At 40.2% G+C, this 26,474-nt stretch overlaps 1 protein-coding gene across 1 annotated transcript; it reads left to right on the top strand.

Moving 5' to 3' along the window:
• Positions 1 to 1,285: 1,285 nt before the first annotated feature.
• Positions 1,286 to 26,474, top strand: LOC122807974 (asialoglycoprotein receptor 2-like). Its single transcript, XM_044079001.1, has 2 exons — positions 1,286 to 1,409; positions 25,307 to 26,474. Exons 1-2 carry the CDS (start codon positions 1,303 to 1,305, stop codon positions 25,563 to 25,565), a joined length of 366 nt encoding a protein of 121 aa, XP_043934936.1. The 5' UTR covers positions 1,286 to 1,302; the 3' UTR covers positions 25,566 to 26,474.

The raw sequence follows: 26,474 nt of genomic DNA, 5'->3' as shown, positions 1-26,474 counted from the left end.
TACTTGAATAGTACATAAAGAAGTATACCTTCACATACACTACTAAGCAATCATGGCACACTGTGCAAATGGGTTTAAACTGGCATAAATAAATAATTAATGATATCCAGTTTCTATTTTTAGATGTTTGGCAGGTGTCTGCTGTCTTGGCATTGCTGAGCTCCACACCATGCCATACAAACAGACATTAAAAAAAAAAAAAACATTAACATCCTTCAGCTCCTTTAATACCTTTCATTTTTCTAAATTCTTCTGAAAATACAGCATATGGATGAGGCAATTTGGCTCCCACAATGGCAGATTGTTAGATGCAGACACATGCCTCCCAAATTTACCCATCATATTACTCTTCTTGCCTGAAGGATGGACAGTTGGGTAGTGAAGAGTTGGAGACTTTGTTAGAGCTACCACAGAAAATATCTCTGCCAAAATGATCCACCACACCCTGGGGGCTAGAAGACATGGACCATTTCCTTAGTCACTAAGATGATAATGTGCTGGTTACCTCAAGCAACCTTGATGGTATCTTTCATGGTATCAACCAAAGTAAGTACAGCCCAAAAAGTCTGCAGACTTCATAAGTCTCCTCTATGGATGTACCATCCTTCTGTTGCATTAATTGAATGAAGCAAGCAACATTTTGGGTATTCAGGTGGAAAGCTGTGGGAAGTGGCCCCTGTTCATTATTTATCTACATCATCTATTGGTTGTCTAATGGACACATAATGTTTTTCATTTTATTAAGAGCCTTCCTAGGTGTAGAGGTAGGAGAATGAGTTCTGGTGGAGTACAGAAACTAATTATTAGAAGAAATAGATGGAAAAGGATGAATAACACATGAAAAACCTTGGTCTTTTTGTAGAATAAGCTCTCTACCAGGTTGGAATTCTCCTAGCTTAGAAGCAGCAGAAATAAACATAGCAACTGATGTGAAAGGAAATCTGTGATAGAATATTCAGTGTCAAGAAATCATAAAATATACTATTCACACTTTTCTGGGTTATCATCACTGAATGTGATGGGACATACTTAAATTATCAAATCTTTATATGTAAAGTCATTCATCAGATTAAAATAGGCACATTTAATACTGTTGATTTAAGTGTGTTTTGAGGACAAAACATGATGGCAGAAAACTTAGGAAAATCTGGTTGCATGAGACTCATTCAAGGTAAACATTCTATATTTGTAAAAGAAATATCCAAATGCAATGTAAGTAATGCACCTATAATAGCATATAGAGGCAGAAAATAAATTTCTGTTATATTTTCTTTACTTTAGCAATTCTTAAATGAGTCCCTAATGAATCATACAGGAGACTATTGGATTGGACTGACAGATGCTTACAAAGAAGGACATTGGCAGTGGGTGGATGGAGAATATTGCAACTGTATTGGCGCAAACAGATTGTAAGTTACCACAACAGATAATATAACAAGCAGGCTTTTCATGCCAGAAAATGACTGATAGCAAGTACTAATGCTGTAAGGTAATGGTCATGCAGATATATAAAAAGCCTTAATTTGTCAGAAGACACGATCAGTTTATGATGTTTAAGTGTCTACATAAATTGACTGTACTTTAAAACATGAAACATATTGTATTCCACATAAACTAGCTATGACAATATTTAACTATTATATTTTCTTGATATCATTTGTGGTATTTATGAAATATAAATTTTATTTAATGTAAGTACGATGATAAGTTACCAAGATTTATTTTTCCGTTAAGGCAACAAAGATGTCGCTATACAAATGGCTCCACATGCAGAAGGAATACAAAAGAAGGCTATACACTGTGTTACCTAATGAATACAGAAGTGGGAGACTCTTCAGTTTCCCTGTTATAGGAATATTGTTATTACATATATATAACTTCCATGTCTCGGTGTTTCCTGTAATATTGTTATTACATATATATAACTTCCATGTCTCGGTGTTTCCTGTAATATTGTTATTACATATATATAACTTCCATGTCTCGGTGTTTCCTGTAATATTGTTATTACATATATATAACTTCCATGTCTCGGTGTTTCCTGTAATATTGTTATTACATATATATAACTTCCATGTCTCGGTGTTTCCTGTAATATTGTTATTACATATATATAACTTCCATGTCTCGGTGTTTCCTGTAATATTGTTATTACATATATATAACTTCCATGTCTCGGTGTTTCCTGTAATATTGTTATTACATATATATAACTTCCATGTCTCGGTGTTTCCTGTAATATTGTTATTACATATATATAACTTCCATGTCTCGGTGTTTCCTGTAATATTGTTATTACATATATATAACTTCCATGTCTCGGTGTTTCCTGTAATATTGTTATTACATATATATAACTTCCATGTCTCGGTGTTTCCTGCATTTATCATTACTATTATAATGACTGTAATTGTGAGATCGCTGGGTGGGATCCTATTCATCAGTGAAATATTCCGTTCTGATCATTCAGCTGCCTGTTTAATTAAAATACAGTAAACCAATAAGCATACGAAGATTTCTCAAAACAAAAATGGTAATGATAATTTAGTAGATTTATCTTCCGGTACAGCTAATTTATTTATTTACTTATGAGCAGTGTTCTTTTTCAGTGGATGTCCAGGGAGAAAAGCTCCATTCTAGAGACATGATGGACATCATTGGTATTGTTTTACCATTTATAGGCAGTTTCATTCATGAGCAAAAGCTCCACTATTCAGGCATCTCTGATTTCAGTTACATAATTTACTAAAAGTGTTGATTAAAAATTACATGAGATGAATATGATTTTTTTTAAAATACAGGGAGGTATATACAGTACAATGTCATTGGTATGCATAGACTGTAAAGGTTTTACATAAGAATATTTATAAAGCTAAGTTTGATAAGACTTTATAAATTAAATCTGGTACTAGGTGAAAGTGGTCTCTAAATAACAACTTTGGCAGCAGAAAAGATTTCTCAAAAATACTTCAGTTTGCATTGCACATTGTATTGTTCAGGTTATAAAAAATCCAGACTATGTCTTTTATCTAAGCAACCTGCATTGGAATATTGATTTAATGAATACTTACCTAAACATTTCTATCTTGGTTTGTAATTCACTGTGCAGTTGCCTGGTAAGATAAGTTTTATTTTAATTGATAGTTTATTTCTTACCACTGTTTTTCACTGTTTGTATGAAAGAAAGGATAGCTTCTAGACAAGAATATTTACTTTGATTCATATTTTGTTGTTTTACCTTTAATTTTCACTGTTAGTTATTAGAAACAGATATGTTTTAGATAGACAAATTTTAGCAATCTCAAGGGGCAGCTGTAAATTGACACAGATTGAAGAGGTTGCAATCTAGAGCTTATCTAAAGAATTGTGTCTTGGTTTGTGATTTATTGATCTTTACTGTTAAAAAGCGGTGAGACTGTGAGTGATAGGGAGAAGAAGCTACTGTGCATGTTTGTTTGCCATGTAAAGGAATGTCAGCTTTTGTTTGAATTTCACAGCTTGCATGGTCAGCACAACAGCGTTACTGTACTTAATTTAACATTTAGCTGTATACTGTTTGTGTGACTTTTCTCTTAGAAGTTAATTTAAGTTCTCTATGAAGTCTATGGCAACTGATTTTAATTATTCTTTTATTTTAGGATATTTTATTGATTTACAGCTGAATATTGATTCCTTTAATGAGTATGCCATTACTGATTTGCTAAAGCACAAATATCTTGTACAGTGTAATACATGTTATGTATATTTAAAGGTAGCATCTAATGACACTGGTGATCTGTATTCATCCTGTCCAAATTTGGATGATTTGCTTTCCATTATTAGTAGTAAATCTAGAGTTGCTAATGATGATTGCACGTATGCAATTGGCATTGCTTGGAGAACTGTTCTGGCATACCTTAATGACAGGACTAATGATAAATAATGGTAGGCAAAGAGCAAATAGAACACATTCAGGGAAGGATGTGTCTATTGTCTGTAAAGATCACTTAACATGTAACACTATTTTTATCATTTAAGACAACAGCCTGTGGTTTACATTAATATTTGCAGATGACAGAATTATTTCTAAAATTCTATCTGGCTACGCTGGCAGCCTTCACACCCCCCCCCCCCCGGAGAACTCAAGCTAGTTTTTCAAGTGACCCTTGAGAAAAGCTGCTTGAGAGGGTTAGGTCTATCTATGTATACCTTACCCCATTTACTGTCTTGAGAGCCCATCTGCATTGGCATTGCTAATCCCACTGCGGTGCTGCAGACACATATCATATGCTTGCAACCCTAGCCTCCATCTTAGCAACTTGGCATTTTGCTGGCTGGCTCTGTTTAACCATGTTAGGGGGTTGTGATCCTTCCATACAGATAAGGCTAAAGTTTCTGCAGTGCTCACACTATGGCTAGACATTCTTTTTCAACAGCTGCATAGCATTCCTCACTTGGTTGGAGCATACCATTGAAATAAACCAGTGGGTCCTCTTCCCCCTTGGAAGAAGTCTGGCTAAGTAGAGCCCCCACCTTGTGGGTCAATGCATCCACCTACACAACAAATTCTTTGCTGTAATCTGGACTAGCCAACACGGGGGTCCTCCCACAGCTTCTTTAAGCATCTGGAATGCCTGCTCACATGCTGGGGTCCACACTACCTTACTGGCCTGTTCTTCCTTGTCAGGTCTGTGAGGAGAGCAGCTATGGTACTACAACTGGGGATGAACTTTCTGTAGTACCCTGCTCTCCCTAAAAATGCCCTCACCTGTTTTTTTAGTAACAGGTGCAGGTCATGCCTGAATGGCTTCCACCATGGCGGGTTCTGGCTTTATCTTACCACTCCCTACTCTATGCCCTAGGTAGGAAACCTTTGCCATAGCCACCTGACATTTGCTCGGCTTAGTGGTCAACCCTGCCCTCTGTAGTCTACCCAGCACCTCTCTGGCATGCTGTAGGTGTTCTGGCCAGGAATGGCTGTAGATGGCAATATCATCTAGGTAAGCAAGGGTAAACCCTCCTGCTCCTGCTAGGATATGATCTACTACCCTCTGGAAAGTTGCTGGGGCATTCTTCATCCCAAAGGGTATCTTTGTGAACTCATACAAGCCAAAAGGAGTCAGAAAGGCTGACTTCTCCCTAGCACTGGGAGTCAAGGACACCTGCCAGTAATCCTTGGTAAGATCAATGGTTGTAAGATACTTAGCCCCACCCAGCTGCTCTACGCCTCATCTGTTCTAAGCATGAGGTAAGCATCTGACTCTGTGTGACTATTTAATGTTCTGTAGTCCACACAGAACCTGGTCCTGCCATCCTTCTTTGGCACCAGCACCACTGGGGAGGCCCAGGGACTGATGGACCTTTGAATCACCCCTAGTTCCAACATCTCCTGTATCTCCTCCCTCAGAGTCTGTTTAACTCTCTCAGGCACCCTATAAGGGGCCTGACTAATAGGCCTTTGGGGTCCTGTATCCACCTGTTGCTGCACCAGGTGGGTGCACCCTGGTTTCCCAGTGAACATGTCCCCAGATTCCTGCAACACTGCTTAGATTTATCGAACCTGGGTAGGAGATAGCTACTGGGACATTGCTACCCCTTCAACTGAGGTTTCAGCCCAAGCCTCACTGAGGAGAGCAGTCCACAGATCTCCCTCAGACTCCTCTTGCAATCCACTGCAAATGCTCAGCACAAGGGCCTCCCTATCATGGTAAGGTTTCATCATGTTAACATGGTACAATTTGTGCTCCTCCCTTTTGCCTAGCAGTTCCACCATGTAGTTAACATCACTTACCTTTCTTACCACCTTGTAGGGTCCCTCCCAAGCTGCTTGCAGTTTGGTGTCTGACAGGAATGAGAACCATTACCTGCTGCCCCACAGCATACTCTCTAACTGAAACATTCCTGTCATACCACACTTTTTTCCATTGTTGGGCTTCTGCCAGGGTCTCCTGGGCCAGGTCTATGAGATCCCTGAGCCTTGTTCTGAGGTTTAGGACATATGTCACCACCAACTCCTTGTGAGGTTCACCCTCACCTTCCCACTCATCTCAAATTAAATCTAGAGGTCCCCTCACCCTATGCCTATACAGCAACTCAAAGGGTGAAAAACCTGTGGATTCCTGGGAAACTTTTCTGTAAGCAAACAGTTGGGGCAAATATTTGTCTCACTCCCTCTTAAACTGGTCTGCAAATGCCCATAGCATGGACTTAATTGTAGAATTTAACCTTTCAATAAGACCATTAGTCTGGGGATGGTAGGGGATTGTCTTCATGTGCTTCACCCCACAGGACTTCCACAGAGAAGCCAGCAGGTCTGACATGAAATTGGCACCTCTGTCAGTCAGTATTTCTTTTGGGAAACCTATCCTGCTGAAAATCTCTAACAAAGCATTTGCTACCTTTTCTGCCTCAATGAAGGACAGAGCCACCGCCTCAAGGTATCATGTAGCATAATCCTCTACCACTAGGATATACCTTTTCCCTGTGGAACTTGGGGTACTCAGAGGCCCCACAATATCCATAGCTACCCTCTGAAATGGCTCCTCAATCACAGGCAAAGGCATCAAAGGAGATCTCACCTTGTCTCCTGCCTTGCCTACCTTTATGCACTGCTCACAGGTCCAGCAGTACCCTGTTACATCTCTGGAAATTCCAGGCCAATAGAAGCTCTGTATAATATGTCTCTTTGTATGTCTTATGCCCATATGACCTGCAAAAGGAATATCATGGGCTATGGCTAGAAGTGGCAGGTGGTAGGCTCTATGCACTACCAACTGCTGTATTCTCTCCTTCTAGCCCTCCCTCAGGGGACCACTCTCCATATAGTAACCCTCTGTCCCAGTATACAGATTCCCCATTTTCTTGAGAATCAGGTGCCTCCCTAGCTGCCTGCCTCAGGCCTTGAAATGTAGGGTCTGAGAGCTGAACCTGTCTTAACTCTGTCCTTGTAACCCTTCCCTGATCCCCTTCCAGAGGAAGTCTGGCATCCTCTGACAGTGGTGCTTCACTGTCAGCCTGGGTACTACTACTAACCTCTACCTTTGCAGTCACTCTGTCCAAGGGAACATCAGTACCCACAAGCAGCTTGGCTTACATTCAGTCTCACTGCTACAGAGTAGCCCCCTCCCTGAAGTAACCACCTCACCAGTCCTGGCTGCAAGTATGCAGTCAGTATGGGTCTCCCCAGGCTACCAGACCCATATGCTTGTCTCCAAGCCCGACTGCATGTAACTGCATGAGCACATGGTACTGCATTATCAAAAGCATTCCCTATCAGGACATTGGTTCATAGGTTCATACTAGGCTATCTGCCCTGAGGCAATTATAAGCCTAGCCCGATTCTGTATGGCTTACGCCACCCCTTGATTTGAGTATACTGTGCCCTTTTTAAGGTTTAGTTTACTGTGCCTCTGTCTAATAGTTACATGGGAGTAATCCCTGGGACAAACCTATGATCCCCCATCCACCTATTGAGATTCTTCTTGAAGAGATTCAGTGAGGTGCTCTGCCTCACATGAACTGGAATTCTATTCCAGAGTGAAGGGAGCCTCTGGGTTATGAACCTGTCCCTCCAGCAAGTTTTATTTATTTCTGTGCTGAGGTTCAAGTCCCTCGAGCATGTGGCTCTAAGGGATTTAGATTTACTGAGGTGGAGCATGTCCATTAATTCTGGATTTGACATAGCTTTGTATGTCAGGCATAGATCGCCTCAGTAGGCGGTATGCAACTGAGTAGAGATGGAGTTTTTTTAACCGAGCAGCATATGGCATCTGTTTGAGACCCTTGATCCTCTTGGTGAGATACTTTTGGGGTCTTTCTAATTGCTGCAGGTGTCGGGTAAGGTACATCCCAAAGGGGCATTGTATTCTATGATGGGCCTGATGAGGGATGAATAAAGGGGCACAATTACCTCTCTTGATCTAGATGTGAAACCCTTCGTGATGAGGTCGGCTATGTAGAAGGTCTTTCTAACCACTTTGGCAATGTGGTTTTCAAAGGAGAGATTGCTATCAACTTGGGTCCCCAGGTCCCTAATAACTTTCTCTGTACTTAATGGGTTTCTGCCTATGTGGTAATTTGTGGGCACATTGTTTTTGCCAAAGGGTATGACTATACATGTTTTGGCATTTAGCTTTAAACCTTGGCACTGGCACCAGTTATCTGTCTCTGTGAGACCTTTTTGAAGGATGTTTGTGTCAGCTGGAGAGTTGATTATGGCGCCCAGTTTGCAGTTGTCTGCGAACTTGGTGAGCCATAGTCCTCCCACTTTTGCCTGTACCTCGGAAAAGTATATACCGAACAAGAGTGGTCCTAGGACAGAACCCTGTGGGACACCACTTGTGACTGGTTTCGAGTCTGACATGGCTCCAGCAACTCTCACTCTGTGGGTTCTGTCTTTGAGCCAGTTTGTGGCCCATCTTGTGACATAGGGGGTTTATATTTAAGCTGGATAGCTTATCTATGATGCCTGAGTGGGGTATTGTGTCAAATGCCTTTGCAAGGTTCAGATAGGCTGTGTGGACTACCTTCCCTTCATCTATGGCTTTGGTGACTGTTTCGAAGAAGTCAACCAGGTTCAAAAGGCAGGATCTGCCCTTGACAAAGCCGAACTGGGTAGGATCTAGTGTCTGTAGGTCCCCAATGTCTTTGTTTATGAGCTCCATGATGATCCTCTCCATAGCCTTGCAGACTAAGCTAGTCAGGCTTATGGGGCGATAGTTTCCAGGGTCCGTAGAGGCTCCACCTTTGTGGAGTGGGACCACTGTTGCTGTACACCATTCTGTGGGCACCTATCCTGTAGTGAGGCTGAGATTGTATAGCTGTTTTATTTGAGGGATTAGTTTCTCTTGGAGTTCATGTAGGACGCAAGCTGGGACGCCATCTGGTCCCATGGAAGCAGTGTTTTTTGCTTTGCAGAGGGCAGCCTTCACCTGAGCATCAGAGATGTTTGGGAGGCAGCCCTCTGCTGGGATAGATACTTGCTCTTTTGGGGGGGAGGGTGGAGAAGTTTGCACTGAACCTGTCTGACAGGATATTGGAGATGTCTGTGGGTTCAGTGTATTTTTTGTCGTTTAGAATCAACTCAGAACAAGTCTGGGAGTTGCATCCCAGGTTTCTAACATAACTGAAAAAAGCCTTATGATTGTCTTTGGTGTCCTGTGCAATTTTTCTCTCGAAGCTGGCCTTGGAGGATTTTATGAGGGATCGTAATTTTTTGCTAGTACTGATCAGAGATGCCTTCCCTATTAAGGATTTTGCTCTATCATGTAGTATCTTCCTCCTTCTGTTGTACAGTTTATTTATGGCAGGGGTCCACCAGACTGGCATGATCCATGCATTCCTGGAGATGTCCGTAGAATGCATTTATATAGGATTCTGCAGTTTGGACCGTAGTTTCCACTGGCCCTGGGGCCTTGAAGGATTCCACTTCAGTTTTGAGAAGTGAGAAGTTCACTTTTGAGAAGTTTTTCACTGTGTTTTTCTGGGCTGGGGGTGGGATCGGGATGTGGACATCCAGTGAAATTAATTTATGGTCTGATCTTACCAATGAGGGATATACTTCTGGTGTGGAGCATAGAGTCCCCATGTTGGTAATGATCAGGTCTAGCATGTTGTCCCCTCTTGTGGGAGTGGTGACTAGTTGTTCCATAGCATTTGAGTTTATAATTTCCAGGAACCTTTGGGCTAAGGTGCTGGGGCTTGAGTAGTGCTCCCAGTCAATGTTTGGGTAGTTGAAGTCACCCAATATAATGGTGTTCAGAGAGATCTTCATGTTCTCCAATGTTTTCAGGAAAGCGGAGTGGGATTCCTGACTTTGAGAGGGTGGTCTGTAGGATGTTAAAAACTGAAAAGCAGTCTTTCCCACTGTTAGTTGCACATGGATGGTCTCCGATACTTCATGCAATGCCACTAACCTGGAGGTGTGGATATCCTTGATAAATATGGAAACTCCCCCTCCTTTTGTGGTTCGGTCCGGGTTTTGGGGCCGAAAAGCATGATATGAGGTATAGCCTGGTAGTGCTGGGGTGCTCTCTGGAGCCTTGAACCAGGATTTTGTCACTGCACAGATATTGATGTTCTCCATACTGAGGAGAGCTTCGAGTGCGTGCATCTTGAGGTTAAGACTTCTGGCGTTTAGCAGCATTACCCTTAGTTTCTTGTTCCTTGTGCTGTCTATGGGGCTGGGTTTGACTTTTGAGCCTTGCCTAAAAAAGGCACTATGGGGGTGGCAAGAGCCTTTGCCAATATCCGAAAGCCCAGTGGTGCCAGGTGCAAGCCGTCCCTAGCGAAGCAACGTGGCTTGTCGAGCATGTCATCCCAGGCTGACAGACACTGGATCCCCTTTGAATAACACCAACATTTTAGCCAATTGTTAAAATCAATCATTTTGTCTTTGTACTGTGGCATCATTCTAGGTGAGGGTAAGATGCTGCTCAAGGTCAGGGTCATACCAGCCTGGGCTACATGATCAGAGAGCTCCTCTATGTCTCTTTTCATGTAGTCCAGGGAGGTACGTCTCAGGTCATTCACACCAGCATGTACAATGACTGAGTCATATTTGTATTTGCTTTGGAGTGACCTGAGTGCTTGCGTTATGAGGCAGATCCTAGCACCCGACAGGCAGCTCACCATGACCTTGGGATATCCTCAAACACAACTATCTGCTGGTTTCTGTTTCCACCCTCCCAGTCATGGGAGACCCTAGCCAAATGTATTTGGAATGGGGTCTCTCCTAAAGCTCTGACTGGAGTAGACTGCCCAGGCAAGTAGTGCTCCTCTGTAACAATTGCAGGCTTTACAATGGTTATGTCAGAGGCTGTATCTCTCTTAGCAATTGTCTCTTTGCCATTCACTACAATAGGATATACCCTCTTGTGGTAGGTTGGTACCCTTGTTGTCCCAAGACACCTACTATTGGCATTTTGTCTTTCCCACTTACTGGCTCTCTCACCATGTGTTCCTCACCTTGCCTCTGTGGACATCTGTATGCCACATGGCCCCACTGGTTACATTCAAAACATTTAACCCTAGGTTCTGGGTGTGTACCTGGACTAGTGGTTTCCTCTGCTACAGGCAGATGCTGTTGGGACAGTCTGTGCTGCCCACCATGGGTTCATTTAGACCCATGAGCAGTACTGGGGGTCCCTCTCACATGCAGGGATGCCCTGCTTGCTAGGTAAAGGTCTCTCTTCTTTCCAAACTCAGCTGAAGTAGCACGTTGTCTAGCAGCTAATCAGATCCTCATGTCCTCAGGCAAAGTGCTATGGGCTTGTTCCCTCACCAAAAGGTCTGCCAGCCCTTCAAAAGTGGTGACCTGGCACAGAGTAACCCACGTATGAAAATAGATGCTCAGTTCAGCAACATATTCACACACACTTTCATCTGCCTTGTGTCTATGCTCACAATACTTATTCCTATACATTTCAGGTGTTAACTTAAACAATTCTAACAAACAGTTCTTAACCGTAGTATAATTAAAACAGTCAATGTCAGACATTTTAGACAACATAGTTACAGCTTTACCATGGAGTAAGGGGGTCAGGAACCATACCCAGAACCTTTGGTCAGCATCATACTGTTTACATGCACTCTCAATCATATGAATGAAACTATCACAATTATCCTCCTCTTTAAACTGTAGAAGTAATTTACTGATGTATTGTGCTTCTGGGGTCCAGTTACACCCTTCCCCATTACATCTATGACTCTGCTGAAGAGTCAGCATCTCCTTCTCATGCTGCCTCTGCCTCTCCTTTTCCTCAGCTTTCAGGTGTAGCAGTTTTCATTTTCCTCAGCCTGCAGATGTCTCAGTCTCTCAGCTGCTTCTATTTCCAAATGCCTGGCCTCCAAATCAAGTCTCTTTAGGTCCAGATGGATTTTTAAGTCTTCTGCACCAAGGTTGAACTGTCCATTTTCTGAGGGTGGTACATCTCCACTGCCAGTCTGATCATCATCCTGGTTGCTGTTTTCTGATGTAGCTGTGACAAAAGCTGCAATCATGTCTGCCTTAGTCAGGTTTCCATGTGCCAGTCCCCTAGCCTGGAACATCTCAGCTAGCTGGCTCCTTGTCAGCTTTCCATACTCCTGTGCTAACCAAGTTAACAAAATAAATGAATAAATTGTGATCTAAATGCTGAGTATTCACTGTGTGGCTGATTTAGAGTACAAAACACCTTCAGTAATCACTGTACACAAGCTACAGGAATTCACTCTACCCACACCACTACATGCCATTTAGGATTTGCCAACCAATTCATATATGGTGTAGGTATCTCACCACTGCCAAACAATCAATATGTGATGCCCGTGCACTGGCCCAGCAATCAAGTAGCCTCAGTCCTCATTACTAACACCAGTGAGAGGTGTCCATATAGGGAAAGGATAATAAATATACACACAGTAAAGTACAATTTCCCTTAAGAGTACACAGAGATCATAGTCAGTCTGGGGCTTGTTTCTCCCTTTTTCTCCAGGTCTCCAGTAAGACTCCCCACTGGCACAGCTATAGGGTACAGATCTTAGCCTAGTGGGCAAGCTAAAACCTCCCGCACCCTCTCTGTCCAACCAGTGCTTCATGATCCTGCCCAAGTAGCTGACACACACACACACACACACACACACACACACACACACACACACACACACACACACACACACACACACACACACACACACTTTGAGATAAGAGTTTATACAACCACATAGACACTCATGAGGAACGCTGGTACAGGTTCTCCAGCTATGCCCCTTTTACCCAGACTATATGGTAGAAATCACTGCCACCACACAGCTAATATTTATCAGCTACTCAAAAGCCTTTATGAAACAGTGTCCAATTATACTGTGCAATATTATTATCCAAATGGTAAGTAGAACCAAACAGTCAAAACTTATTTGGAGTGACTTGGTACAGTATTACTATATTAATGCAATGTACTGTTAGAGCTTAAATTATCTCTACCCAAAATAGCTGCAGTTGAAAGATGTAAAAATGTTTAATAAATAAAAAATAATACTTCTTACTACACAGTGCTAGTCAAGAGTTCAGAGACAACAGAAAAATGCTTAAAATAATACAGTAGAAAAGTTCTGACATCACAGAAAAACAAACTAGTCTATTCTTCCTATTTCCTAGCTATATCTAAGAGAAAACACAGTTCTAAAATCCTACTTACATATAGACACAGGCTGAGTGGTGAGTTTAATGTTCTCAAGACAAATGCTCAAATACTCTGATTCTTTCTGTACTTAAAACTGATAACACAGTACCACTGATTCATTTCAGATTACATCATTTCTTTCTGGTTCCCAAGCTAACAGACTCTCAGAGGTTAATGGCCCTTGATCATGCAGCTGGTCAGGAAGCCAGAACAATAAAAGAAATTATACATGCAAATTCTAGCCACTAACTCTGGCCTCAAAACAATAGGCAGAATGTCTTTATTTGGACAGCTTGGCTCCAAGTTTTGACATCAAAGAATTGACATAACAGCTTTGTTACAGCAGAGTGCACTGTTGTTATATGTTTGCAGTTCCACATTTAACACCATGTTTTCCCATTTAAGAGAACAAGCCTGTGGCTTATATTAATATTTACAAATGACAGAATTATCTAAAAAATTATATCTGGCTAGGCTGGCAGCCTTCACCGATCTTCACACTGACCATTGCTTGCAGCTGACTGTGGCAATCTGAGGTGTATGCTGGAGGCCAACTGTTTCACTCAGAATTACTTTGCAATCACTAATGCTACATCAGTCTCCTTTCCTTACTAGGAGGAAGTCTACCCAGTTGCATGTTGGCCACTCTAACATGCAATTTTGTGACTGTCTCTCTTGCTGAACTCTGTATTGGCCATCAAGCCATTTGCCAGAAAAAAGTCTAGAATGGCCTCTCCTTTACTGTTTCTGTTTCCTCACCACTGTGAACCCAGTCAGCTGTCATATCCTGTTCTGCTTGTCCTGATATGTGCATTTTGGTCTCCTATTATCAACACTTATTCATGTTGTCCTGGTTTATCTAGTAGGTCCTGTAATTTTTGAGTGGAATCTTTTCCTCCCTATCACAAACCTGCCTTGGGTCACAGGCTGCAATTATTAAGAGTAATTTATTCCTATGCTGATGTCTCATTGCCATGAGTCTATCTATAATTCTGATGACATCTCTCATAGCCTTCTGAAGACTCTCCCTTAGTACAATTCCCACACCATTTTTAGTTTGCTCTCAACGTGTGTAATAGACTATGAATCCCAAGTCTAGTGGCTTTGTTGCACTACCCTTCCATCTTGTCTACTGGATGTGGAGGATGCCAGCCTCCACCTTACCGTTATGTTACCCACTTCCATGCTGTGTCCTGTCAGTGAACCTATATTGAGTGTAGTAAACCTTAGTTCAGGTTTGACAGGTTGATTGGTTTTACATCAAGCTTTCATTCAACAGAGCTATCCCAGGTATCACAAGCTGAACCTGGGTGACTGGACACCAGCAGACTCAGGGATTCTCTGTCCTATACTCTCATTTCTAACCTATAATCTAGTCAAAAAAATAGATAAACATAACTTAAATGTAAAAAAATCATTCTGTGATCATACATCATATGACAGTTGGCCGAGAGCAAATTTGATGCCCACATATAGCTGCAAATATATAACACTTCTTGAATTATGGCAAAAATGAAGAAAACAATTTTTATGAACATGCTAGAAACTTGCCATCAGCCAATTAAATGAGCTAAGCATAGCCACTATTCAGCAGGCAAATATACAATACTGTTAAGGGAATGTCGTTATTCTGTTTCAATGCCTCACTGTACTCATGTTATATTTGCTGTGTACTTGGTAGAGTGTTTGCCTCATATGGGGGTTGTATGGTGTCTTAAGTTGTTCAGTATCTACTGTGCCTTTTTAAACATCCCTTACAGTCTGACAGCTTCATTTCACAGATATGTATCTTTATGACTCCTTACAGACAGCGTCAGTGTCTTCCCTTGCTTTTGCACTGCTGTGGAGCATATCACTATGAAAGGCATTGGTTAAAATCCACTGAAGTTTGCCATTCTTTCTCATCTTCCTACATCCTGTTTACTGTTTATTCTTTATTTACTTGCTTTGCCTTATATCTTTTGGATACTTCCTTTTTTTCTTTTCTGTTCCACACGATCGTTATGCTTTAATCTGGTCAAGTAATACATTAGTACACAATGCAAGTGCCTAAAAATGGTTTATAAATAAAAACAAAAACATCTTTCTGTGACTATGCATTATGTAATAGGTTACAAAGACCAATGCTGATGTCCATAAATAAACAAAGAGAAATGGAACTTCTCATCTTATGGGAAAATGACTTCCATCCAAAACACAGTACCTCCACAGCCCTCATAAGTTTCACTAACTACATCAATCTCTTCAAAAACAATGGACAGGTCTATATTAGAAGAACAAAAACACTAAACCACGGACACTCACATGAGTGAAAATGCCGGGAATCGAAAGTGGGATTGCAGGGTCATGTTACAGTGAGGAGTGGGATATTTGCCCTTTCCTCACTATAGTCAGACCTCGGAGTTAGAATATATAGTTAGTGGGGGGTGTGGTGGGCACAACCCCTCACAATAGTAACTTCGATCACCAGCATTTTCGCTCATGTGAGCATTCGTGGTTTAATGTTTTCGTGCTTCTAATATAGACCCCAATGGACAACTAGTCTCTACTATATTCCTTGATATGTCCAAAGCTTTGGATACAGTATCCCACCAAGTAATACTTAACACTCTAGCCTCCTTCAACCTCAACTCTACAGCTGTCAACTGGTTCTTTAACTACCTTACTAATCGACAACAGGCAACTACAATCTGAGGGTCATGTTGCTCAATGCTAGAAGTCTAAATCTCAAAATTCACTCACTTGAGGTACTCCTTAAAATGGAGAACATCGACATTTGTGCTGTAACAGAGACCTGGTTCAAGGCAGCAGAAAGCAGCCCTGCACTTCCAGGCTATAGCTCATTCCACAGCTTTCGGCCCCAGAACTTAGACCGAAGCTCCAAAGGCAGTGGTGTTTTCATATTTATAAAGAATGCGCACACCTCCAGACTGGTAGCCCAACATAACACATCAGAGATACTTCAGGTGCAGCTAACCATGGCTAAGACAGCGATTCAGGTCGTAGTCTTTTATAGGTCCCCAATCATGCACCAATACTCGCCATTCCATGTTCCTAAGCACCCTGGATAATATTAGGGTCCAAACTAACACTCTCTTACTAGGTGATTTCAACTACCCCTCCATTAACTGAGTAAACTACTCATGTACCAATACACTTGCCCAACGTTTCCTGGAGTTCATTAATTCCAATGCCCATGACCAGCTCATTCTTAACCCCACTAGAGGTAACAGCATCCTTGATCTGGTCATTACTAACATGGGCGACCGTTGCTCTACACCAAAAGTCAACTCCTTCCTGGTTAAATTCAATCACAAACTAATCACCTTGGTAATCCACATCTCTCCCACCTCCCCAGCAAAGGTAACCACCATGAAAGACTTCCCAAAGCTAACTTTGGGATCCTAAAAACAGAGGTGGCTAACTTCATGGCACCCATGCAAATGGAGAATAGTTGCATGATTAGTGAATCATACACCAATGCATTGTATGAACAAGTATACAAATGCATGGATCTCGCCATACTCAATAGAACCAAGACACTCTTCTCCAAAAAAAGGAAGCCAATCTGGTGGTCCCCTGCCATAAACAAACTCTACAACTGAAGGAGGAAACTGATGTGGAATAAGGTGAAGTCCCAAGACTGGAAATACTCCCTTATCTGCCTCAACAAAAAGTTGAGATCCCTCATCAAATCCTCTAAAGCTAGGTATGAAAACACAATTGAAGCAGATAGTAAAGACAACCACAAGGCCTTCTATAGTTATGTAAAGAATCTCCATGGCAAAACCCAGATTTGCTCTGAGCTACTGCACAATGGTACCTCCTATACCAAGCCAACAGATATTGCCAGTATACTTGCCGACAGAATAAGTGCCAGGTTTAACCCCCTACCCCCAAAGGACCAATCACTATACCAGTAGATTGCCAGGCACCCAGTATTACTGCTGCACACGTTAAAACAGCACTGTCCAAGACCAAGAATACAGCTTCTATGGAACCTGACAATATCCATGGTTGTGTTCTACATGAACTACAGAGTGAACTGGCACCTCACCTGTGTGCTCTGTTCATTCACAGACTCACCTCTTTGTCCCTGCCATATGGCGCACTGCTACAGTCATCCCTCTCCACAAAGGAGGAACGACTACAGACCCTAGGAACTATCATCCCATTAGCCTGATGAGTCTGATATGCAAAGCTATAGAATGCATTCTCATTGACCTAATAAACAAGGATATAGGGACTCTCCAAACTCTGGATCCCACTCAGTTTGGTTTTGTGAAGGGTAGACCAAGCATGCTCAACTTGGTTGACTTCTTTGAGTCAGTCACCAGAGTTGTGGATGAAGGCAAGGTGGTTCATACAGCCTACCTTGATCTTGCCAAGGCTTTTGATACAATTTCCCACTCAGGAATCATAGAAAAACTCACTAAGCTTGGCATCAACCCCTATATCACTAGGTGGGTGCAAACTGGCTCACAGAACCTACAGTGTGAAAGTAGCTGATTCCAAGTCAGAGTGCTGATTAGTCACGAGTGGAGTCCCACAGGGTTCAGTCCTGGGTCTTCTCCTGTTTGGTATCTACTTCTCTGAAGTCCAGGCAAACATGAAGGGACTCTGGCTGACAAAGTTCGCAGACGATTGCAAGTTGGGAGCTATTATTAACTCCCCAAGTGATGTTGACATCCTACAGAATGGCCTCACTGTGACCAATGAGTGGTGTCAGAACCATGGCCTTAAGCTCAATGCCAAAAAATGTGTCATTGTCCCCTTTGGGAAAAACCCAGTTCCCATGAATTACCACATTGATGGTAGTCTACTGAACACAGAAGGCATTATAAGAGACCTGGGAACACAGGTTGACAGCAACCTCTCTTCTGATCACCACATTGTCACTGTGGTCAGAAAGTCCTTCGGTGTGGCACATCTCATTACAAAGAGTTTTGCATCCAGGAAGAAAGAGGTCATTGTCTCCCTCTACTCTTCCCTCATTAGGTCAGTCATTGAGCACTATGCTTCATTTGGCATGTACCTCACCAAACAACTGCAACAACTGGACAGACCGCAAAAGTACCTCAAAAAGAGGATCCTAGGCCTTAAAAACTTGTCCTATATGGACAGACTCAAAAAATTCAACTATTCTCTGGCTCATATTGCCTACTTAGAGGCGATCTCTGCTTGACTTACAAACCCATGTCTGACCATGCTCTGCTAGAAATGCTACATCTAAGGAAATCCCAATCCCTCTGCACCACATGCTCCAGAGACCTCAGCCTCATTACCACAATTAACAGAACATGCTGGAGGGACAGGTTCATAACCCAGAGACTGCTCATGCTATGGAACAGACTTCCCATACATGTCAAGCAGAAACTCACTGACCCTCTTCAAAAGAAACCTTGATGAGTGAATGGGAAACAGAAAATTCACCCTGGAGATAACACCAGTGGCTCTTCTCGACAGAAGTACTGGGAACTAAGGTCAGGTGGCACTATGCCAGAGTAGTCCTATGGCTAGGCTGTAAAGGCCCCAGGGCCATTAGCCTAGTACACACCTATGAACCTATGAATCTAAATGTGATAATAAACTCTGCACACTCCTCCCAGTCTCTGTTGTGGTTCCTCAGGGTTCCATCCTTGGCCCTCACATTTTTATTATATTTACAAATAGTCTAAACACTGCCACTAAATTTGCTTCTGTTATTCAATATGCTGACAATGCTACTATTATTTGTTCTGCTCCCACACCACAAGAACTCCAAGATAAACTGCAAAAGTCATTTCTAGATATTGAAAATTATTTAAATGAACTTCAACTCATCCTAAACCCAAACAAAACAAAAGTAATGATCTTCTCTAACAGGAAATCCAAAGCAAAACCACCTCATCTCTCCATCTACTCCACTAATGGCACTAGAATAGAACCTGTCAACCAAACAAAACTACTTGGTGTTACAATAGACACAACCTGACATTCAATAAACACACATCACTCACAATAAAGAAAGTTCAAATCAAACATGGTGCTCTATATAGGGCCAAACCTTACCTTACTCAAAATGCCAGGTCAGCCACAGCCAGATCATACCTCCTATCTACTCTTCTCTACTGTTCTCAACTTTTCACTAACCTGCACAAGTCTGATTTACATCTACTTGATTCCTGCTATAACAAAATAGCAAAATGTGCTGCTAATATACCCAACAGGACCCATCATTGCCTTGCTCTTCATAAATTACACTGGCTTGAATTTCCCAATCTGTTATAGCTCAATCAGTTCACTACTGCCCACTGTATTATCTACAAACCTGAAAACTGCCCTGCACTTTACAACCTAGTGCAACTAAATACCAACCCCAGGACCCTTAGATCATCCAATAAACTTATACACAAGGTTACAAAGTCCCATAATTACTTTGGTGACTCTCTATTCTCCTTCAGAGTAGCCAAACAGTGGAACCTATTACCCCAGAATATCTTGAAAAACACAGATCATTATAGCTTCAAAAAATTCCTAAAGGAATACTTTATTCTACAATGGCTATGCTTCAGTAATATTCCTGGCTAGTTTCTCATGCCTTCAATCAAATGGTTTCAATTCTGCTATCTTCTTGTCTTACTTCTACCAAATGAAAATGCCACAATGGTTTTTAGTTATATATCTAATGAGTTTCATATTGCTGTCTGTAATAAGGCTTAAGAAATGTAATGTTTTCTGTTTTACATTCACCTTTTTGTAAATTGTGATTGTTGGCAAATGTCAAACTTTTTTGTATATTGTTTGTAAATCTTTTAAAAATTTTTGTAATCATTTTGCACTATGGTTATGGAGCTTATCTCCCCAGGTCTCCACTGAAAACAGGCTACTTGCCCAGCCAGACTGTACCCAGTTAAGAAATGTAAAATAAATAAATAAAAATGAAGAAAGATTTTATATCATGGGCTAATAAATTGCTACCACTGGTGCAAATGAGCTGATCACTATTGCATTTCACCATGCAAATATGAATTACTTTAAACCTAATACATATAACCTGTTTCCATAGCTCAGAGTAGTTATTGAGTGATGAGTACATTATCAGTACAATGGGTGCGGTATTAATCCCCTGATGGTTCTATGATGTTTAACAGTATTCAATTTTGGAGTCAACATTGTTCTTACTTTCCCTTGAAATGTGCATGCTGTGACATCTTCACAAACTCTTGTGTGGCTTTACATATTAATGCACCAGTTTGCAGATTATCAGCAACAAAGGAAGGGGTTCAAATCCATTTGTAAATGTTTCTCTTTTCTTACTAACATGGGTTCGATTCCCCTGAAATGTGTTTTGCTGTCAATTTTCCAATGAGTGCTTCTGTGACATGACTTGCTAAAGTACTTACTGGGCTGTTTAATATCTGTGACACAAGCAGGTGTTCAATCAGTTTTGGAGTACTATTCTTATGGATTACTTTCCTCTAAAATGTGCTTCCTGACATCTATCCTATGAGTGTTTCCATAGTTTGCCATTGTAATGCACTGGTCCAGAGAATACTAGTGACATTGGTACGTGCTCAAATCCATTCATATGTATTTGTCTTTATTTTTTTTTTTTGCTATCATGGATTCCATTACGTTGAAATGTATTTTTCAGAAAGCTATCCTATGAGTGCTTCCATGGCATGCCTTGATAATGTAGTGGTTTGGGGGATATCAGTGTCAAAGGTGTAGGTTCAAATGCATTCCTATGCATTTCTCTTTTCTTGCTCTCATTTGTTTTTTCCCCTGAAATGTGTTATGCTGACACCTTCCCTAAAAAGGATTTTGTGGCATGACTGGCTAATTCCCCAGGTTCAGAGTTGATGAAAGAGATAGGTATGGATTTAAACGGGTGTACTTCTCTTTTCTTGTTCTTATGTGTGCCCTGTAATAAATATTCTTATCATGAGGTTGTAAATTATATTGGAAGGGTTAGCGCGCTCCATCCTATTTTATTTATGAATTCATCTACAATTAATGAGCTGAGAAGTTAAGAGATATGGACTCTTATCCCACATCTATCTTGATGAATCATTATCTGCTCTCCAAGTGTTACTCTCTTCTTGATTCCCCATTTCATATCTGTTTTATATTCCCATTTCAACATATGATATGGTCAACAAAAATATAGACACACCCCACACGTCTACAAAAGGCTTATAATTCAAAACCATCTCTCCATTGTCATACTTTGCATGACAGTTAACAGAGAGCAATGCTGATAGTCATATATAACCGTATAGAAGTGGCACTCCATGTCCTATGATTAAAATAAAGACAAATGCTTGTCATGCACTACTCATTTTCACAAATGAACTAAGCATTGCTGCACTCAACATTCTGAAATAAAGTGCACATCCTACCTTATTATAATGCCTTCAATGGCTCAGTGCACTGGTTGGAGGTTTTGAATCTCCTGGGTGTTGTATTTTGTTTTACAATGTTCTGTATGTAAGCTGCATATTTGCCACATTTCTCTGATATGTGTGTATCTGTGACCCTTTTCTAGTCTGCCTGCTTTGGTGACTCCCCTTGCTAGTGCGCTGATATGAAGAATTTCCATAGGGTAGTCATAGGCTCCATCTTTCTATTCTTGTCATCAGTTCTCGCAGTGCTACATTTCCCTGATGTATGTATTTTACGACTGCTTTTACTCTTACTCCTTCAGTGGCTGCCCTTGCTAGGAAACTGTGTATACACTGACATGCAGGCTGAATTAATGGATCTGCTCTCTTGGGGGTGCCATATTTGTTTTATTACTGACATAGCTAGCTGTTGGGGAACCTAGTGCAGTTTAACAAAAAAGTTTTTCTTCTCCTCTGAGCACAAAAAGGGTCATTCAATTTCCAAGCAGCTCAGAGAGAAAAATAAAAGTTCTTCTCTCAGAATATTAAAAACAAACTACTTGCTACAAATGTAAAACCTACCTTGCTTCATTCAGAATGCCACACATGGAGTGTTAAAGCCATAGCACTTCAGCCCTGATGGCAGACATGTTACCAGCATTCTGAAATGAAATAGTGGTATTGCACTATCAATGATCAGATTCTACTGATCATGCCTCCAGAAAAATTTTGTCTGGTATGTCTACCCCTTTCGCGTCATCCTGATTACACTTTTGCTGACCATATAGCCCAAAGAAGAAAAGCATTCATGTGAAGTAAAGGCTTGTAAACCACGAAAGATTACGATTGCTTTTATGTAGAATAAAGATGGGCAAAGCTACAGTATGAAATTCCATACTTCTTGGAATGCTGGATATTCCCTTAAAGAAACATCACACCTTTCATTTTTTACATTCACCATGATATGCTGAAATCAAACAGTGTCACAGGTGAAGTCTTGATGCAAACCCAATTCCATTTAGGCCCAGAAGTCTGTGTATTTGTTTTATTTTGCCTACTGTATAATTTTTTTTCCAGATTCAGCTGATGTTATTGTACTATACTACCCCCTTGTACATTACATATCTGTATCTGGTATCCAATAATTTTTAGAAGCTAGATTGATTGATTTATATTACTTGGGCTTTATTGCTTAAGATCATTAGCTCTGATATCTAACATTTTCTCTAAATGGGAAAAATATGTTGTTTAGTCACAGTATAATTTTTCTATCTTCTCCAATATCACAATTTTCCAGAGAATAAGTGAGTTGGGTTTTTATTTTATTTTCCTAATGACTCTGCTGTCAAGGTGTAGAAGCCTTAGAAAGAGTATATTGTGGGAAAATGGAAGGGATGAAACCTCCTCTCGTGTTGGTGCAGGGGATACTGCCCTGACATTTGACTTAAAAAAAGTGTTTTCCATATTTTCTTGTGTACTATGTTTATATGACGATGTATGATATCATATTAAGTACATGTGTGTAGGTATTTTGTGTACTGCTTCATACCGTTGGAGCAGAGACATTTAGTCTTGAGCTGTTTAGTTTTAAGCAGGTGTAATGAAACCTTTTTTATATCCCAAATTTTCCTCACATTATAAAATTACTCTTGCTTGTCTTATGTGTTGTGTTGTGGCTACTTTGACTAATATTTTCTTGTGTGATACGTATTGCATACCAAAGATCCTAGTGATACATTAACCCAATGCCAGTTCACACAGCTTGTGAGAAAACGTCTAGTTAACTAAGTAAGACAAATCATATTTCCTGTGTAATGCTGCTGTATATATTAGGATGAACCTCTCAAAAGAGGAAACATTCCAATTAAAATGGATAAAACAGTGAATACACACTTTTGATTTTTGTCGAAATGGGTTGTTACAAGCACAAATTTGCCTTCTATTTATTGTAATGATCTCAGATGTTGTCTTTTCTTGAATAAAATGCTAGTTTTTGACTTCTCTACAGTAAGCCAAATACAATTTTATTATTTATTTATTTTATTTTACATTTGTTGACCGGGCTAGTCTAACTGGATATATGTCCATTTTCAGTAGAGGCCCGGGGAGAAAAGCTCCACTAAAACATTATTCTAAAATTGTAACCAAAACATACTACAAAGGAATAACATGTTTTAAAAATTAAATTTGATATAGTGACTAGTAAAAAAATGAAATATGCATTGCATAAGAGAATATAAAATGACATGTTTATAACAGGATTTGCATGTGTAAAGGTAATATTAGAAAGTTTAAATACAATTTAATATAAAAAGATAGACGGGGTGAATTTTTTTTTTTATCTTCTTCCAGGGATGCATGCAATTGTGCATGTGAAAATGGTGAAATGAAGAGGAGAAAAAAGAGAGAAAAAAAATTTAGACAGGATTAGTATAGGGGCAAAGCCATTGTAAAGATAGATGGATTCTTAGTTGCTTTTTAAAAAGTGGTGTGGATTCCAGGGATGTTAGTTTGGTAGGAAGCTTGTTCCAAGAATTTCCAATGCTATTATTGAAAAGACAGTTTCCAGATTTGTTGTTAGATTTAAGGGTGGCTAGTAGTGACTTATTAGCTGAGCGTAGGGTTGTTAGGTTTCTATAAGGGCTAATAAGGGTAGAGAGTATGTGTGTATTTGTAGGATGATACAGGATCTTGTGGGTAATAGTTCGTTGTTGGAGAAGAATTTGGTTTTGCAGTTCCAGCCATCCTAATTTTTTCAGATTTTGGCAATGGTGAGCATGGAATGGGGAACCAGTTGCAAATCTGGCAATGTTATTATAGGAGGTGGCCAGTTTGTTTAGGTTAGTTTTGGATAGGTTAGTGTAGATAGGTGCGGCATATAGAAGAGTGGAAATTAGGTGAGTTTGGGCGATAGTAGTCCTGACAGAAGGAGTAAGGAAGGCCTTTAGTCTATAAAGTGAACCAAGTTTTCTATTAAGTGATTTGATAGTTAAGTTTATGTGTGGGTCAAAACTAAGATTATTATCGATTGTTACACCTAAAAGCTTGGCTGTGGTATCAAGTACTATTACAGTGCCATTATTTGATGTTACTGAGAAGTAGATAGGGGGAGACTTTTGAGTAGGGTTAAAAAGTAGGAGTTTGGTTTTCTTAGGGTTTAGAAGGAGACAGTGTTTGGAGAACCAGTCTTCTGCTAACTTGAATACTTTTTGGGTGCTAGACTGTAGTTCAGCCTGAGAGGCTGCAGTACAGATTAATGTAGAGTCGTCTTTTTTGTTTTTTTCCAGCAAATTTCTAAACACTTGACGTGTGAAACACAGAGATAAAATATATCATAGCCCAGCACTAGTCTTTCACAAAGAAATGACTAGCACTTAGATCGGCATTCACAAAAACGTGCCTTTACTCCTAAATTATGAGAACTAGAGTTAGCATATAAGAACTTCATAGTTTCATTGTTCTGTTACTTTACACTACTTGCTGTCATGATGACATACACATTCTAATCAAATTTCAGATCAAACTGCACAGCTCTGCATATAACAGCTTTTTGAAAGAAGGGTAATAGCACATAGTTCTACTATAAATGGGTATTATAAACACATCTTAAAAAGATGCATTGAAACAGAACTAGAATATAACCACTTTTTAAATGGGGAGGCTTTAGCAATGTATTCTTGCTACTATTATTATTAATTCAAACTGCAATATTAATGAAACACAGAAAACAAAATTTTGCTGAGATAATATTGTATTCCTGTGCTCAGTGTAACCTCTCATCTCACTTCATTTTTTCCATAGATATTGGTATGACAAAGATCCTGATAACTGGATTGATCCAAATACCAAAACAGATGAAGACTGTGCTTTAATAAAACTTAATGGCAGATGGCATGATATCAAATGTATAGATCCCCAGAGATGGATCTGTGAGAAACAAACTTCTATTTGTTGCATAAAAAACCTTAATGACAGCACAGTAGGGAGTGGATTATCCGAAGTAAATGACACCTGGGATAGTTCAGATAATCAAACTGTTCAGATGATCAGACATAACTGAACTGCATAAAAAGCTTTTAAAATCTTGTTTTTTCTGCACTCAGGAATACACTTTTCAATGATTTAATGATTCAAGTGGACAATAAACAATATTTTTCACAGATGAGCTGGCTATAAGCTCAAAAAACATGCTCAAGAGAATATGTATAATGTTTATATATTCAGGCTATGATTTTTCCTACATGAAAACTTTGAAAAGCTGGTTCGGATAATTAACTTTTCGGATAAATGACTCTCTACTGTAACAAAGCTTTCAGCCATAAAGCTTCTGATTGGAGGTTGTGAACTTCTGGGGAGAATTATGTTAAAAATAAACAAATCGATTAAATAATACAGTTATATTTTATAAATGAATGTGATATAAGTACATTTTATAGTCATATAACTCTGTTAGCTGACCTGAACACAAAAACTGCAAGTAATGGGGTACCAATAACACAGTGAGTATGTTCTGTGCATTTTCATTAAAGTATCTGGAATAACATTGTTTTTTCCTCATCATACTAGTGGGTTTACACTGTATTTTACTAAAAATACTGACTAATCATTTCTCACCATTGCTGGTTTTGTCTTGCCATGTACAATGGTATTTGATGGATGGTATTCAAGAGTAAAACACAGAATGCACAAACACCTACATTACTGCCTTTTGTTCAGCTTGTTATGTCTCCTTTGATAACTGTCCTGTGTACACATGAATGTCTAAGCAGATGTCAGCTGTATGCAGCAGGACCACATACCTAACCATCATTAGTCAATGCTAAATGTTCCTTTGTTTGGCGTTAGTAACTTGGAATTAGAAAGTAATGATACAAGCTGATTTGTACGGTGTAGAAAATGTCAGTTTTAATGACGACTTTATTCTGATGGAGTAAAGAGTGTCACAAAGGAGGAAGAAAATCATGGATAA

Source organism: Protopterus annectens, chromosome 8.part0 (genome assembly GCF_019279795.1).
Source record: "Protopterus annectens isolate FY-2018-M chromosome 8.part0, PAN1.0, whole genome shotgun sequence".
NCBI classification, from domain to species: domain Eukaryota; kingdom Metazoa; phylum Chordata; order Ceratodontiformes; family Protopteridae; genus Protopterus; species Protopterus annectens.
Note: the sequence above shows the minus strand (reverse complement) of the source record. Positions and strands in the feature narration are given on the sequence as shown.

Bases quoted from the DNA above. Each gene is read 5' to 3' on its own strand.
- LOC122807974 (XM_044079001.1), top strand. From the start codon at position 1,303: ATGAATCATACAGGAGACTATTGGATTGGACTGACAGATGCTTACAAA. The intron at 1,410-25,306 runs GTAAGTTACCAC...TTTTTTCCATAG, and splicing joins TGTATTGGCGCAAACAGATT to ATATTGGTATGACAAAGATC.